The sequence below is a fragment of the Magallana gigas genome, chromosome 3, assembly GCF_963853765.1.
Source record: "Magallana gigas chromosome 3, xbMagGiga1.1, whole genome shotgun sequence".
Taxonomy (NCBI): Eukaryota; Metazoa; Mollusca; class Bivalvia; order Ostreida; family Ostreidae; genus Magallana; species Magallana gigas.
This window is the reverse complement of record NC_088855.1, coordinates 41962055-41978171: the sequence shown is the minus strand read 5'-3', so window position 1 is coordinate 41978171 and position 16117 is coordinate 41962055. Positions and strand designations below refer to the sequence as shown.

Here is a 16117-nt window from a genome sequence, read left to right as displayed (position 1 = left end):
TTTCGATTGAAATCGTGACTGTGCCCCTTTAATGTCAATATTGGAACCTTTATGATAGATTTGATCACACCAGATGTACATAGTTGCAGGAGAAGTTTTGATGTGATTTGATTTTTCTGGGAGTTTTGCTCCTTTATTAAGGTATATTGTGTATTTAATGCATACCCTGCCATTTATTATGTGTAGCATTTTCAAGTAATGCAGGAGCATGGGGGATGTGAGCTTGCTTACTTTTTTTTAACGAGGGTTATGCATATAAAAAAAAAACACTTTGAAGAAACTTATTTATGCTTTTTATTTAATCTCACTGAGATTACTACATGTATATGAAACAACTGAAAACATTTGTGGTACAATCTGTTAAGTTCTCCTGATCTCCTACTTAAATTTTTACCATTGCACATCATCATCTGTGGCAGACAGACAGTTGGCTAAGTGGCTGTCCACATCAAGCATGGTAAAACTGTTAAAAAGAGATGATTTGATGAAATATATACTGGTACTAGATTGCTAATAGTATGAATATGTGGAAATTCATAAGTTATTTTTCTATATACCAATTTTTGTTTTTTTGTATAAGTTTTTAACAAAAAGTGACAATAAACCACAATATATACCTGGGACCAAAACTTTTCCCACACATTGGACACTGGGAGACAGCACTTTGACTGGCCTCTGGTTCTGTCTTTAATGCCTGTGGGGAAGGTTGTCTACCATTGGTACCTAGATCTACAGAAGTGTCTGATTCCACTCTGCAGCTGTTGATGCTGGCATTGTTGTCATTCTTGATCTCGGGTATAATGATCTGTAACAAGTTTATATCTGTTGATATTACTGTAACATTCAAATTTAGTGAAAATTGTTTTAAAGTTTATATATATTTCATAAATAAAATCATAGAATTGAAAGAGGAAAAAGAAAAAAAAATAGAAACAAAAGTTGTATTGTAATTAACTTTTAATTGTTATTGCAGCTTCAAGCTACATTACAAAAAAAGACAATATTTCTGAATTATTAACTTTGTGATAAAAAAAAAGGTTTAAGGTTCCTGTCAAAAAATATCAAAATCGTTTAAAAATGCCAGGAAAACATCAGATAGACCTTGTTCGTTCAGATAAATTAATATGAAGATATTCACAACTCACATTTTGAAGGAAATCATTGGACATTGGTTTACGCTTCCTGCATGTGGAACACATGGGTGGGAAAGGCGACAACATATTGTGACCAATCATTTTTCCAGCTGGGGTTTTCGCATTTTCTTTAACCTAGTGATATGAGAAAATATTTTTAACAAATCAATTAAACTTTAATAAAACATTTCATTAATAAATTATACAAATTATTACATTTATTTGATTCAGAATCATTCATCGTGTGAGCTAATGGTTCTTTTTTCTGTAGAAAAATCTAAACAAAGTATTAAAAGTGTATACCTTTGGTAGATCTTGATGATGAGGGAATGGTGGAAATGGTGGGAACTTAGTGAGAAGTACTGGCTTTTTGGTTTTATCTAATTTAGTATTCTGCAGTTTTACTTGTGCATTCTCTGGTTTTGTCTCTGGCCTAGGAATAATTAAATTAAATTTTTACTAAAAAGTTGAACAGTTTTTCATATCTTATTTTTGATTTTGTTGATCTTCATTTCCAAACAACTGTATACAGGGAAATACATGTATTCACCTACGTTTTATTTTCGCCCATTTTACCCTCATTGTCAGTTGGTGAATATTTAAGACTGCATGGGCAAATTTGAATGTCTTAGATTATCTCTCTTTTAAACAAAACAGTGACTGGGTAAATTTAAGATGGAGCAAAACGGTTTGCAAGTGTAGAAGAGAATAACCCTGTATACGGTATGTAAATTTTAAAAGGAAAAAATGCTCACAAATACAATGTTCAAATTACAAATACAATGTATATGCAATACTGCAATATCCTTCAATACGCACAATTAAGGGAGTCTAAATATTGTATACATGTACTTGTATGTTATAGCTATTAATTCTTACTATATACTGATGTGCTGTACTGCCCAAAGTAGATAATCATATAGACAGAAATTATATAAAACTAAGACCATAAATTAAGTTGGGGTTAAATATTTAATAGTGAATACATATATAATACATTTACCTTGCATTTGCCCTTAAATGGTTGCTTGTACTCTTTGCATCTTTTTGTTTTGTAACAGGTGTTTGGTGAGTTGAATTCTTCTCGTCAACAGCGCCAAGTTTTCGTTTCAAGCTGAGTCTCTTCATCGATTTTCTGCACCATGCTATCCCATCTACTTTCACTTTCCCTCATTGGTTTAAAAACTTTTTTAAATTATCTTTCACACACACATTATACCTCTTATTATTTAAAGTATTTACTTTAAAGGTTAATAATTCATTAATTGTCCGTGTCTGCAGGGACTTATGCCTACACTTCCACGGTTTCCGTGTTTTGTGATCGAATTGTAGAGAGACCGAATTACTTTAACCGGAAGTCCAACCACACCAGACATCGGGAAAGGTCAAAAATAGAACACACAGAGAAGAAGTCAATACCAGCAAAATGGATCTTTTGGCAAGCTATGATGATGATGGGGATAAATCACAAAGTTCAAGTACTAATAAACAAGATCAGGTAAGGTTTTGCCATAGTGTAAATGGTATTCTTTACACAAGTACATCATATCTTATAATTAAAAATTTGCTTCGTTTATAAACAAAATGGCGGTTTTGTTCATTTCAGTGAAAGCGGAAGTAAATAGCGCATTGAAATGAAAACAAAACAAATAAAAAAATGAATTTGATCAGAGTAAGGGAATAAAAGAGAGAAATAGCAGATAACTGATATTGATTTTATTCTTTTGAAATTATAGGTGGAGATAACATCCAGTCTGCAATCGGAGTGGGAGTCATTTGAGAAAATGATTTCAGGTGAAAGTGAGGAAAAGCCTTCCTCAGTGCAGGAGTACCTGCAGGCTGGAATCGTAGCATATCCAGGATTATTCCAGAACAATGATGAAGATAAGAAATCAGATTCAGATGATGGAGGCAAGATTCATATTATTTGCTAAATTTGATACATATAAAAGCTCACAAAAGTGACTGAAGAAATAACTGCTGTACAAACTTTATTGTGATAAAGTTAAGTTAAAATTCATTGATTTGGTATCTATAGTCTGTCCCAAGTTATTGCTTCCATCACTTTTTGATTTTTAATAAAAATACACATACCTGCGAAAGAAATGCAGTTGAAATAGATTAAAGGGAAAATATCCAAGATATCTTCGTTGACAAATATTCATTTTTCACTCATAAAAGTTCACAGGAATGAAAACAAATTTTTTACGGAGATTTATAATGGGAAATGTTTACATCTTTTCTCCATTCGGAAGTACTCAGGACACCTCACGCAATTTTTCAACGTTATCATTCGTGCTTATTAATGGCTGATGCAATGCAAAATCTCTGTAGACTTTCTATTTTGGGATGTGTATTGAAACCTTAAGCGGTTGAGGGGGCGTTTCAAAACAGATAATCTGGGCATTTTTTATATTAGTGGATGAACGTAGTTTGAACTCAAAAGGTATTTATGATTATCGAAATATCAAGCGAAAAGTGGTGGAATCAAAAACTCGGGACAGAGTATAGTCTTTTCAATTTTGTTTATTTTTCTTTGGCAATATATACCGGGTATATATATATATCAAAATTTCTCTTTATTTTATCATAACCATTTGAAGTCCTGGTCTTATCAATAATATAATCCAAATTTCAATTATATCTTAGTAAAAACATTTTTGTCATGACGGACCATATAAAAACCATATTGTGAGTATAATTCTACAGACAAAATAAGTGAAAAATATTGTTTCATTAAACCATGCTTTGATTTAGATGGCTTATAAATATTGCCTCATTTCTGTCTTTTAGCTGAAGCTCCAAAAAAGACCAGATCATTTGCTGATGACGTGATGAAGCTCTTTAGATCTGAATTTGTGGAAGAGGTAATGCACAGATTAGCTGAACCCAACAAAAATGCATTTTTGGTTAATGTTACATTAAAAAATTTTATGAATGATATATCATATACAACCTCCTAGCCTTAAACCCACGTCATTTTTTATTTCAAACATTACTACAATAGGTATGGAGCATTTGTATATGGGGTCCCATTTTAGGATGTCTTGCGCAATGTAAAAAAAGAAAACTTAATTCAATGAAATTTGATTAATACTCCAACCTTGATAGGTTTACCTTTAAAACAATGTAATTCCCAGGTTTAGAAGAGATATTGGCCATAGTCATTCCCTGTCTTTACATAAGAAAAAATGTGATAAAAAAAAAGGTTTAAGGTTATTTCTTCAATAATCTGACCTACTATCTACATATCAATTAGGTTTACCTTACCATGTGATTGCTGCAAAGAAACACTGATTCAACATAAAATGACGACAACAATATCTTGAATTGTTGTCGTTTCCGTGGTGGCGTAGGGGTAAGTAGACGGAAGAGGAGGTAACCAAAGTCACAATCATCTGTGATGAGAATGTTGAGTTTCCCTTGTGAAGAATATGCTCTGCCTATTCCTGATTGACTTTTGACAAAATGTTCTTCACAGTATGCAATGACCTAAGACATGATGCAACCATTGGAATTTTCATTTCTGTCTTATTAATTGTACAAGTGGATGATATGATATTGTACCAGTGATTGGTCTGAAATTAAAAGACTTTATTAATCTTTTTCAGATTTTTAAAAATTGATATTTGGTTTTATGTTTTTATTTTTTTGTTCAATTGAACCAGGTTATATGCTATCACAAGTCATAGAAGCTGAAAGTATTCCTCTCTGAGACTCACTTACATACAAAATGTTGAGCATTTCTTACTTTATTGTATTTAGTTGTACATGTACCAAACATAAATTATAATGATTTTTGAATGAATTTGTATAAATTCATAAATATACAGAGTTAATCAAATCATGAATTTGTGCATGAACTTAGCAAAACTTGTTTACTAGACAACTAGTTGATAGCATTTTCTTAACCCCAAAATCATGTGTTACAAGAAGCTTAAAATTACAGAATCTTGACAAGGAACAGGGTACATGAAATTTTTCTACCAGTTTAATCTTGATGTGTTTGAATATGAGTTAAAGATAGTATTATTTAGTAAAATCTATTTAAAAAGGGATTGTATATGCACTTTTTTCACAAATAATTTAGTATTTTATTTCTTTTTTCTCATTATGATTATACATAACATTAAACCATTTTTAGTTTAGAGTAATATTCCAGATTCTATCAAGGAATGTCTTTTCTTTTGCAGGAATTGGACATGCCTCCTAGACCTCGGTCATCTTCTCACTCCTCCCACTCATCTGGATCTTCCCACAGCAGTAGATCTAGGTCAGCCTCTCCATCGCCGGACAGGGAAGATGGCAAAGATGACAAGGAGGAAGACAAAGAAGAGGAAGAGAAGAAGGAAACTGATGAAGGAGACAGCAAAAGCAGAAGAAGATCCAGAGAGAGCCCGTCCAAAAAAAATCGTTCACGATCGAGGTCAAGGTCACACCGTAGACGAAGATCAGACTCCAAGAGGAAATCTCGATCCAGTCGATCCAGATCCAAAAGAAGGGTACATGAACACTATATGAATTTTTGTCCCTGGCACTCTATAGATTTCAAGCAAAGAAATTCCTTTAATATGGTTCTATTTTAAAGAGTTTTCTATTCAATATAAACTAAGTCATGCTCTGTAGATTGAAACCTTTCCTTGATATTCATTAGTTGTGATTTGTTTATTTAATAGAGTCGAGATAGAAAAGACAGTTCATCTCACAGAAGACGTAGAAGAAGCAGATCTCGAGATAGGAAGCACAGAAGGCACTCCTCTAGAGACCGACATAGACATAAGAAAGACAGGCGAAGGAGTCGAGATAGACATCGCAAAAGAAGCCACAGGAGTAGGTCAAGGCACCGCAGCAGATCGCCACTCAAACATAGGTAGTAAATGCTGTTATGTAGCTTAACAAAAGAAACTTTGAAAAGGTTTACAAGAAGTAGTAAATACTACATTTATTAAATGAGTATGCTTTTCATTGTGAGTTCAGGGACCTTAATTTCATGTCACATTGTTTAGATCTGTAAAAAGTAGAAGTCGCAGTAGAGAGCGTGGTCATCACCCAGCAATGTCATCTTCCAAGGCAGATGGAGAGAAGCACCTGACCTTTAAGGAGAAGATGAGACAGCAGCTATTAAAAGCCAGCAAATATCTGCAGGGAGGCGAGGGGCTAGAAGTGGATGGTGAGTGGGCATTCCCATTTTAATCACAAAATTTTTTTGATGCAATGCTATCTTGTCAGTGCAATGTATTTCAGATGACAGATTTATGATAAACATTTTACATGCTCGATACTATATTGGATCTTGCTCATTTTAGTTTAAAAATTTATATTGATGTTTTATTTGACTTTTCAGGAACTCCCAAGGAGAAACCTAGCACCCTGCCATTAAGTGATGGACATAAAAAGTTTTTTCAAGCGCTAGCTTCATCGACTCAGTCCAGTGTAACCCCACAGATGGCTCTTTTACATACTATGGCAGCAATGCACCAAAAGGTTACTGCTAGTTTATAGAAATGAAATGAGCAGGAACAATCAAATACAATATTATTGAAACTTTTTAGCGAGAGCAAAATATTTTTACCCATTTGTAAAATTCTTAATATTTTGCAGGCTCAAGAGATGACTGGAGTAGCTGTTCCCAAATACTATAATCCAGCAGCTGTGAACCCTTTGAAGTATGCAGAGCAAGTTCAGAAAAGAAAGTTGCTCTGGTCTAAAGCGAAAGAGCACAAAGAGGTATCTGTAAGTTTCAACCCAATTTTTTCCATAACCCATATATTTTGTTTAGTAGAGGGTGTTTATGATATAAATAGGTTATGGATTAAGATTTTGCTCATTTTTTAGGACAAAGAAAAGGAATGGCAACAAACAGCATTTAATCAAGATGAAAATGGGAAAATGGCTTCTAAATTCAAGAAGTTGATGGGAATAAAGCATGAAGGGGCAGATGGAGAAGGTTCATCAGAGCATACAGAGGAACAAAAAAAGAAGCGGGAGGAATTCTTCTCCAGGCTTGACAAAGACTATGAGTTTGCTCGCATGACAACCCACACCCAGAGAGGGGTGGGGCTAGGCTTCTCCTCTCAGGGAATTCAGCCCCCCTAGTGCATGGAATGTGTTTGTTTTGAGGAACTGTGATTATTTATTAAGACTTGAAAAGTGGAAACTCAATCTTTGAGGTTAAACAATGATTGTGTGTCTTTGTGAGACACATGTAACATTATGGTGAATAATGTTACTTCATTTCATCTTGTGAATGGTCACCTGTAAACTTAATTTGTAGTGCAACCAAAATCTGAAGTATCCTAACATTAACAATTCAATTTGAAGCTTTAACAATTGACCATTGATTTTTTATGTACAAGTGTTTGTACAGAGACTAATATTGTTTTGTACAATAAATAAAGTCAACCCAAATACCAAACTTGATTCTTTGACTTTAAGACAATCTAGTAAGAGATAAAGTATAAGTATGAATTGATATGATTGAAGCATGTTTCAGTTTGCATAAAATCTATATCAACCAATAATGGACTTTTTTTGGGAAAAGTAATTTCTATTCTTTTTATGCTTGACACAATGGCTGTAAAAATCTAGCCGTTGCTCAGAATTTTTTCCCATGTAAGTGACTTGAAATGAATATCTGTTTTATTATCATAGATTTGCTATGTTTACATGGAAAACACTACTTTCAACTTAATGAGGTCGAGAACAGTTCTATTGCGCATTGTGTATCTTTTTATTTTCATGCAACAGTAGATGCAAAGTTACAACTTTCTTCGAATTGTGTTTTAATTCAAAATAAGCATTCTTTTCAAGTTTAATAGTTGAGAAATTGTGATTCTATGATGTAGGGTAAAATCATAAAAATGCTAATAAACAACATGTATATCTGCTTAAAGCTTATGATAAAAGTATGATTCGCTCATTTATTAGAGGCGAGATTGATTTTTAAAGCAATACTTTATTGACAGAGCAACAAGAGAAATATATTTGATAGTATATTAAACGTGTTATTATTTTAAAAATTAATTTTTATATGCCAGTATACCGCAGTATGCCAACATTTTGAAGAAAAAACAAATAACTTCAATATTTTGACCAACTACGAGGTAAACATTTTTTTCTTTCACCATTTGGGGGTACCTGTAAAATGCGAAACAAAATAGAAACGAAACGAACTGAAACAAAACGAAATCTATCGAAAACAAAACCAAAATCAAAACGAAACCTACCGAAACGAAGCGAAATCAACTAAAAAACGAACTGATCAGAATGTTAAATGTACTGTTTCAAATCAATATGTATAATATATAAAGCGTATCTGGCATATAAACTACTTCATATGAAAATTAAGTCAAACAGATAATAATATTATATACATGTATAAAAAAAACAGTAAATGTTGTCTTTTTTAGTAATTGTTTACTTGCATACAATTTTGTGCATTTATGATAAACCAGCCGCCAGCTGCAAATACTAGATTTCAAAAATATGCAAAGCATTCTCTTGAATTTTTTTTTTCACTCATTTGTTTATACCTTTATTCCTAAATCATCTAAGAAAAATCCCCCAAAATTAGATGTTAATAATTTGTTTGCTCTTTTTTCGAATTAAATCGAAATAATATTGCAATGCAAAATAAAAGATATTGCAAACTTAAGAAAAATATATAACATCTTTATAAAGACAATTTTTTTGATCAACTCTCTATAATATATTGCACAACGTCAGCGTATGAAAGTGTAGTGACGTCATAATAGTCTGTGTCATTTGTGTAATGACGTCATAATAGTTTGTGTCACTGTTTGTACTGACGTCATAATAGCCTTTGTTATAGAATCTAAACAGTCCCTATAGTGATATATAAAGCAACAGATGCTCCTGTTATAATGGTGTGGGTCCAGTTCGAGACAGATTACGTGGTACAACACGAAGGCCATGCAGTAGCGATCAGTGGTTCTATACCACAATTAGGTCAATGGAGTGTTCGACAAGCTGTGCTGGCAGGTAATCAACTTCTTCTGATGGTATATGGTGTCTAACATAATTTCTATGTCGTTTCAATATAGAAAGTACGCACTAACAACCCGATCTAAATCAGTGCACAACAACAATCTACCCCACTATTTTATTCGCTATTTTCATGGAAGCATACAGGTTCGAGTTACATTTTGTTTGATACACGTAATTAGATTGGATTTGTGGGTTTTAATTGAGTTCCACTTTGATTAAATCTGTATAATTCTTCATATTTCTGCAATTTATTAAAGATGATATTAGGGTTGATCTAAAAGTAGTATTCCATAATTAATCAGCACGTATGTATTACGAAATGCACAAATATATACTTGTAAATTGACAATATGCTAAATTCTACACAACCTTAGAAGAACACATTTAACTCTATTCGATCTAGGTCTATATAGCATTTTGATATGAACGAATGACAACATGCAATTATAAATGAAGAAACATGAAAAAAGTCCGTTTTCCCCGTCATTATTACGATTTGTGTGTTTGATTGCTTATATGGCGATTTTCAAAATTCGCCTTCATCAAAAAATGAAAACGTCAAAACCGGGAAAAATGCGACAAGATGACAGAGGTCGCCTGTTAGGACAATAGGATGGTGGATCAAATGAGCTTATTGTCAAACAAGTGTGAACAAGAGACTTGTCGATAGTAAGGTTTGAATTCAGAGAAGAATCACAAGACAGATTGCGGCTGTCGCGCGCTCTTGATAATCAGGAATCTGTAATAATCATTTATTTATTTTTAATATCAAAACTTTTAAATTCTGAATTGAAATGAAAATATTTGCTTTTCATCATTTTTGTAAAGTATATGTAACGGAAAACCAGAAACTGTTGATATTTCATATTTGATGGCTCAAGACTCGATGCCATGTTAAAAAGAAAGAACAATGAAATCCTCTGCATCTAGAGTTCCATATGTACTAGTATATGATATTTAAACGCCAACATATAGAACCATTTTAACAAGACCTTGGACTTTAGGTAGGGCGTAACTATATATTTCTTGCAAGAAAATAAATTAAAAATGACGCTGGCAGCAAGTGAAATAGAACAGAACAAAACATTTATTTCTAATTCAAGCAATATGAGCTGCAATTTTCATGTTCAAATTTTTTTTAAAGAAAATGTTATTTTCTACTAAAATGACAAAAATATCATGGTTTTAAAATTTCTGTTAGCTCTGTTTTTGTGGGAAAAGCCATTAAGAAGCCTAAATTGGAGCAAAATTGAATTATTGTCGTCCTGTACAAAAATTGATCTGCTATATATTCCTTATAAGTGAAATCTTTCTCCTGACAAAAATTAATGATTTTTTCCAAATCTTATTTATTATAAAAGTTTAAGTTACAGGCAGACTTAGTATACTAGCAGGTTTTTGCAGCGAAATAAAATTCTAAAAAATACAGCTCATATTGCTTTCAGAGTCCAGAACGGACTATGAAATTATAACAATTACAAAAGGATGATATGCCAGTGAATAGTATAAAAATTATTAATAAAAGTATAACAATTATGGTAAATGATAATGTGAATTCCACTAATATTGTAATCTTTCTTTAAAAAGGTGAGATATATATATATATATATATATATATATATATATATATATATATATATATATATATATATATATATATATATATATATATATATATATATATATATATATATATATATGGTTCTGCATATTGTAGAGTTTAACCGTAACAAGTACACACGCACATGTGCTGTACATGTACACACATGTATTTGTTTACAATTGTGCAGCCTTTCAAGGTCGTTCTTAGTGTGCGCACCGTGTAATCACGCTTTTGTTACGTCGGATCAAGGAACGATGTATTTGTTATGGCATGCATTTATAATTCATGGTCATGAGTGGGTTTTAATTCGGTCGTGACAAATTAAAGCATGAATTCTGCTGACGGAATTAGGGTCAGTTTTGAGACCCAGTTCAATGCAGACACACAGACCAAGTACTTAGCTGTATGTGGGTCTCTAGATGTCCTGGGGAACTGGGAGGTAGAGAGAGCGGTCGTTGCAGGTAACCGAAATTACGTAGTGTTAATTACAACCTTTATATAACATATCCAAAAATTCCCAAATTTGATTTTTACATGCATGTACAAAGTCGAGAAAGACTTTGATATGTTCATGTAATTGCGTAGTAGCATGCCTAAGGCTGATGAATTTGGCAAATGTATATAGATTTAAATTATAGAATATAAAGCTATTGCACTCGTATATCTTTTAAAATCTTGAATGGACGTCACAATAATGAAGTTTGTGTATTGTGACGTTGTGAAGTACTATGACGTCGCAATCATTGTGTGATATCCTCTTTGATAGTGATCGACTTCTTTCAAAGTACTTTTACCACCATGGTTAGGTTACAGGTAGACTGTGATTATTCATTATCACAGAAAGGATTAGCTCTCGCAATTATTGGATCTATTGCAGAACTTGGCAAGTGGGATATTAGAAATGCAAAACTAGCAGGTAATCGATTGTAAAATGACAATCCATTCGATAATACGATTGTTTCCTGACGATAATAAATTGAATTTTTAAAATATAAAAAATGTATACATTTAAATAGATTTCACATGGAATCATTGTAGTTGCTTACACATACTGCAGATCATGGCAAGATAGTAAAGAGTAGCATTATACTAGGTATAAAAACACAATTTATTTTATTTGAAGTATCTTCGAAAGATAGGAAACACAAGGAAATTTGATAGAACACCTACCTCCCTAAAATTTGAATCTGAACACATCTAGTAAAATTCTAAAAAAAAAAAAAATGAATTTTAAACTGCTGTGTATGATTGTGAGGTTAATTCCATTATGGTATGTTTAATGAATATAGATATGTGGAATTGTTGACAATATATTGATTGAAATGGCGAGATAGAGAGAGTGGGAAAGGGGGGGGGTGGCAATGTAAGATTTTGCAACTACACTCATAATAGTCTACACATATTTAAAACCATATTAGCTAATTGAGAACAAAATTGTGCTTTAAATCCAACAGATGAAAGCCCTGAAAATTCTGGAAAATGGATAGTAACAGTGAATTTACCTGCCAATGTCAAATTTGAGTGGAAATGGGTTGTTGTTTGGCGGGAAAACCACACGGCTTTCCGATGGGAGGAGCGAGCAAATAGAGTGACAGAAGTAGGCAAGGAGAGCTGCAAATGCCACGCCCCTTGGAATGAAGATGCAACATACAAAACTCTCCCACAAGTCTCAGGTACATCTATATAAAAGATAAGATGCTTTCTTTGGTAAATCATGTGTGATACGAAGGTGGCGACATTGCGGAAAAACACATACCTTCATACGTGTTACCCGCATGAATCAGTAAAGAAAGCATTTTATTGTTTATATTTACATTTTCCAATGCCTTTGTCTGTGATAAAACTACAAATCGATTTTGTAATGTTTAGTCCAATGCGTTTCATCATTGACTACACTCGCTGAAAAGTATGAAAGTAATAAGGAATTATTCTTTGAATATTACGAGGTGATCAAATCATCAAGCCCTTCGGACATTATTGGATTGATCACATCCCACCGTGTTTGATCACCTCATAATACTCAATAAAGAATTATTTCTGATTCCTTAAATCTTTCTTTAACAAATTAATAGAATATCGTTAATTTACATCAGGAATGCTGAGTCTGACATCATCATGATTATTTCGTGCATTCCGTGATTTTTCTTTGGTTGATGAAGGTTTCGACCAATCGATAAACGACCCGGAGAATATACTTACTTATAAACGTAAAATTGGTTGAGTTCACTTATGATTTAAAAAAACTTTATTTACCATTTTGGTCGCAAATTTGACCCACGCAGGAAAGAAAAGTTATCATTCTGACAATATTCACATGAATAATAATTCGTGTATTTAATATATGCGGGTAAATTAATATGAAATGACTGGATCAAAAGTATTATGTACATACATAGAGATATCTCAAAGAAGTATGGGAGAAAACAAGTAAATTTAAATTTCCTATCAATTGTCTTTTACTTTGAGATTCGTCGGAATTTTCAGTCTAAGTATTTTTATGTATACATACTTTGATTGATTGAACGACATTAAGTATGGAAATGTTATAAAAAGAATAGTTACATTCTCTATAGGTTTTCGCCTGTATTTCTTATTCTTATTAGGGAAATATGCTTTCATTTCGAACAGAAAATAAAACTCACAAGACTGAAATCTACACAATCCAGTAAAATATCCGTCCCTGTCGGTGTATGAATGTATGCATTCTAATTTGATTTCATATACTTGGTTTAGCCAATTTAATGTTAGCTATACCTAAAAGTATTTTTTTTGCATCGGTTATTGATGTCTTCTTTGTTCTTTTGGTGTGAACTTGCCTTAATAATTCCTTGATTCTTTCAAAACTAAAGCAAAAGTGCCCGAGAGAACGGGAACACGAACCTGCACAGGCTGACCTCAGAATTTCAGCTGTAGTTGTTGTTACCATAGTGATTTTTACATATATGGAAAATTTACTGTTCCTTCTATGTAACGTTATGATAATAATAATGCACAGTGTATATACTTTTGTCCAGTTGTTATGGATAATTGATGTAATGATTCGGAGATAGATGTAAATATAAACACTGGAATTGGGTGTTTTTTTTGTGTTTCATACGGGCTGCAAAGGAAGCAAGCATACATTTCCAGCTAACGCAGATTGCCGGGGGGGGGGGGGGTTCTGGAATGGTATCTACTTTTATACCCATATATCACAAACGAAAACATTTTATTGTTTAAATATAGGAACTGGCTTTAGCAAATTACGATTTTTGCACTATAATCATTTCGTATATGCGAGTATGCAGATGCCGGTAATTAGGTCTGACATCCAATTTCCCCACTGTGTTGTAACCCTTGCTACAGCCATACTTTACCTTGACAAAATGTAATGTATCCTCTAAATCTTGTTATTTTATCCGTTTTGTCAGCAATTGTAATCGTTGTACTTATGTTTGCCATGGTTTTGTCCTCATTTTCGATTAAGTATTAAAAAGGATTGACGGCTTTTTGTGCTGTTTCCTCGGCTAAATCGCAATCATTACCCAGGATGTAATGTTTTAATAAAAGCATGATACAAAAAGTTGCTATTTATATACTCCATTGTTCTCATTCTCTTCTTTAAAGACGGAGTTATGTGGACGTCAGAAGATGATGGCCATGTGGAGAAGCTAGCAGATGATCCCGTACCAGACGACCCCCAGGGATATCCGATAGTCGGGTCGATATCCAGCTATATCCGTGACATAGGGTTCTTGATATCGTGGTCAGTACAGAGCATTAAGAACGGAGTCGTGGCGATCTTTCAGAGGATAGGGGGCGTTTTCCGCGGAGGAAGAGCGCATGATCATGATGATTGATTGATCAGAGTTTGCATTGACACACTTTCGTCTCTGTTTAAAACATTTTGAAAAGTCCATCATTAATTCATTATACACTTTCTACATAGCAATTAATTATGGATTGTCCAACTATGACAACTAATAGAAGAAAATTAAGTTTTATTACCTTACACAGGGAGTTTGTTTTACTAAACATCGATTATATTATTGTAAAACGTTTTGAAAATAAATGTACTGTTTTAGTTAATTTTATTTCTAGTTTTATCAGCTAAATTGTACGTCAACAACATGCACATGTGGTTACAAGCGTAAAAACTTTAAATACGTGCGTTAAGCTGTAAGAACCGTTTTAACCATCTGTCATGTTGTAAATTTTGAATTTACTGGGTGTGTGTAAATACAAAATTTACAACATGACGTTGTCATGTTGTAAATTTTGTATTTACACCCACCCAGTAAATTCAAAATTTACAACATGACACATCGTCGGAACCCACGGGTTTTCTATCCGTTACACTGCTTTCAACAGTTTTTGAAAGCAGTGTAATGGATAGAAAACCCGTGGGTTCCGACGATGCGTTTTAACAAGAGCTTGGACTTTCTGTGGGATGTTACTATCTAGTTTGCTCATCAAAACAAGTTGTCAAATATTGACCTGCTTTCTTCTAATTCGCTAAGAGAAACTCATTAATATTCATAGACTGTCAAAATCGGAAAGTTGTTTGCCAAGATCTGCTCTGCTGTGTAAAGTTGACGCTGTTTCAGCGAAATGTACATCTCTGGGTGAAGTCGGGCGAGTGTCATTGCGTTCAATATAGGCAATGACAGGGCAGTTAACCATGAGTAGACCCCGCCTTCATCAAATTGGAGTTTGTCACGTACTGCCCAAAGTCCAAGCTCTTGTTAAAACGGTTCTATATTATATCTAACAGTATGCGTGTATACGTAGGGACAGCAAAACGCATTTTCTTTCATGGTTCGTGCTGGCAATAATTGCCTTCATAAATACCTTCATAGCCCAATGAACCACTAAAAAGTCACCCAATCTATCTTCATTTCAATACATTTGTAACAGAAAAGAGCGTATATCATCGTAATATTGTCAATTAGTATGTTGCAAAGAAGAAACAGTTTACTCTTTTTATTAGGAGGCGGAGGTAGTCCTCATTAAAATCTGAACATTTTCTTGTTTCAAAACAACATACACTTATTCTGATTTAATTCGTTAGCCAGGTGAAATTTCCTATTTAGCTCACCTGGATAAAATATTTCTTAACTGGTGTCTGCAGTCGTCGTCATTAGCGTAAGCATTTTTAAAGTCTCGTCTCTTTTCCCCATTGAACAAATTGCATACTTATCAGACTGGACACATAGCATCTCTTGGTAAATAAGCTTCAATGTTTCGTAAAATGAAGGATAAAGCAACCTTCCAATGTATAATACTAGTAGTTATGATTGGGTAAAGCGTTTTTGCTGACTTCAACAGAGTAATTTCAAAGTTTTTACATAACCGAAATTGTGTTAATTTCAGATTACTGTTTGTTCAAACCATA

The 16117-nt window shown here is 33.2% G+C and overlaps 3 protein-coding genes across 5 annotated transcripts; 2 read left to right on the top strand and 1 right to left on the bottom strand.

Annotated features, from left to right (window-relative positions):
• Positions 1-330: 330 nt before the first annotated feature.
• LOC105333125 (Fanconi anemia core complex-associated protein 20) lies at positions 331-2504 on the bottom strand. Its single transcript, XM_011435956.4, has 5 exons — positions 2137-2504; positions 1437-1566; positions 1146-1268; positions 618-805; positions 331-463 (listed from the first exon to the last, which is right to left on the bottom strand). The coding sequence occupies exons 1-5, from the start codon at positions 2259-2261 to the stop codon at positions 391-393; spliced, it is 639 nt and encodes a 212-aa protein (XP_011434258.3). The 5' UTR covers positions 2262-2504; the 3' UTR covers positions 331-390.
• Positions 2472-7548, top strand: LOC105333124 (arginine/serine-rich coiled-coil protein 2). Of its 2 annotated transcripts, none has more exons than XM_011435955.4 (9): positions 2472-2631; positions 2870-3044; positions 3927-4000; positions 5327-5635; positions 5810-6003; positions 6140-6303; positions 6478-6617; positions 6735-6860; positions 6969-7548. In XM_011435955.4, the coding sequence occupies exons 1-9, from the start codon at positions 2560-2562 to the stop codon at positions 7227-7229; spliced, it is 1515 nt and encodes a 504-aa protein (XP_011434257.1). In that variant the 5' UTR covers positions 2472-2559; the 3' UTR covers positions 7230-7548. The 2 variants fall into 2 exon arrangements, with proteins under 2 accessions (XP_011434257.1, XP_011434256.1); XM_011435954.4 differs by having other exon boundaries at positions 6735-6866.
• A 1420-nt stretch (positions 7549-8968) lies between these two features.
• On the top strand, positions 8969-14811 carry LOC105333128 (uncharacterized). 2 transcript variants are annotated; one of them, XM_011435960.4, is made up of 3 exons: positions 8969-9134; positions 12198-12416; positions 14350-14811. In XM_011435960.4, exons 1-3 carry the CDS (start codon positions 9017-9019, stop codon positions 14580-14582), a joined length of 570 nt encoding a protein of 189 aa, XP_011434262.3. In that variant the 5' UTR covers positions 8969-9016; the 3' UTR covers positions 14583-14811. The 2 variants fall into 2 exon arrangements, with proteins under 2 accessions (XP_011434262.3, XP_011434261.2); XM_011435959.4 differs by lacking the exon at positions 8969-9134 and adding an exon at positions 10964-11204.
• The last annotated feature ends 1306 nt before the right edge of the window (positions 14812-16117 follow it).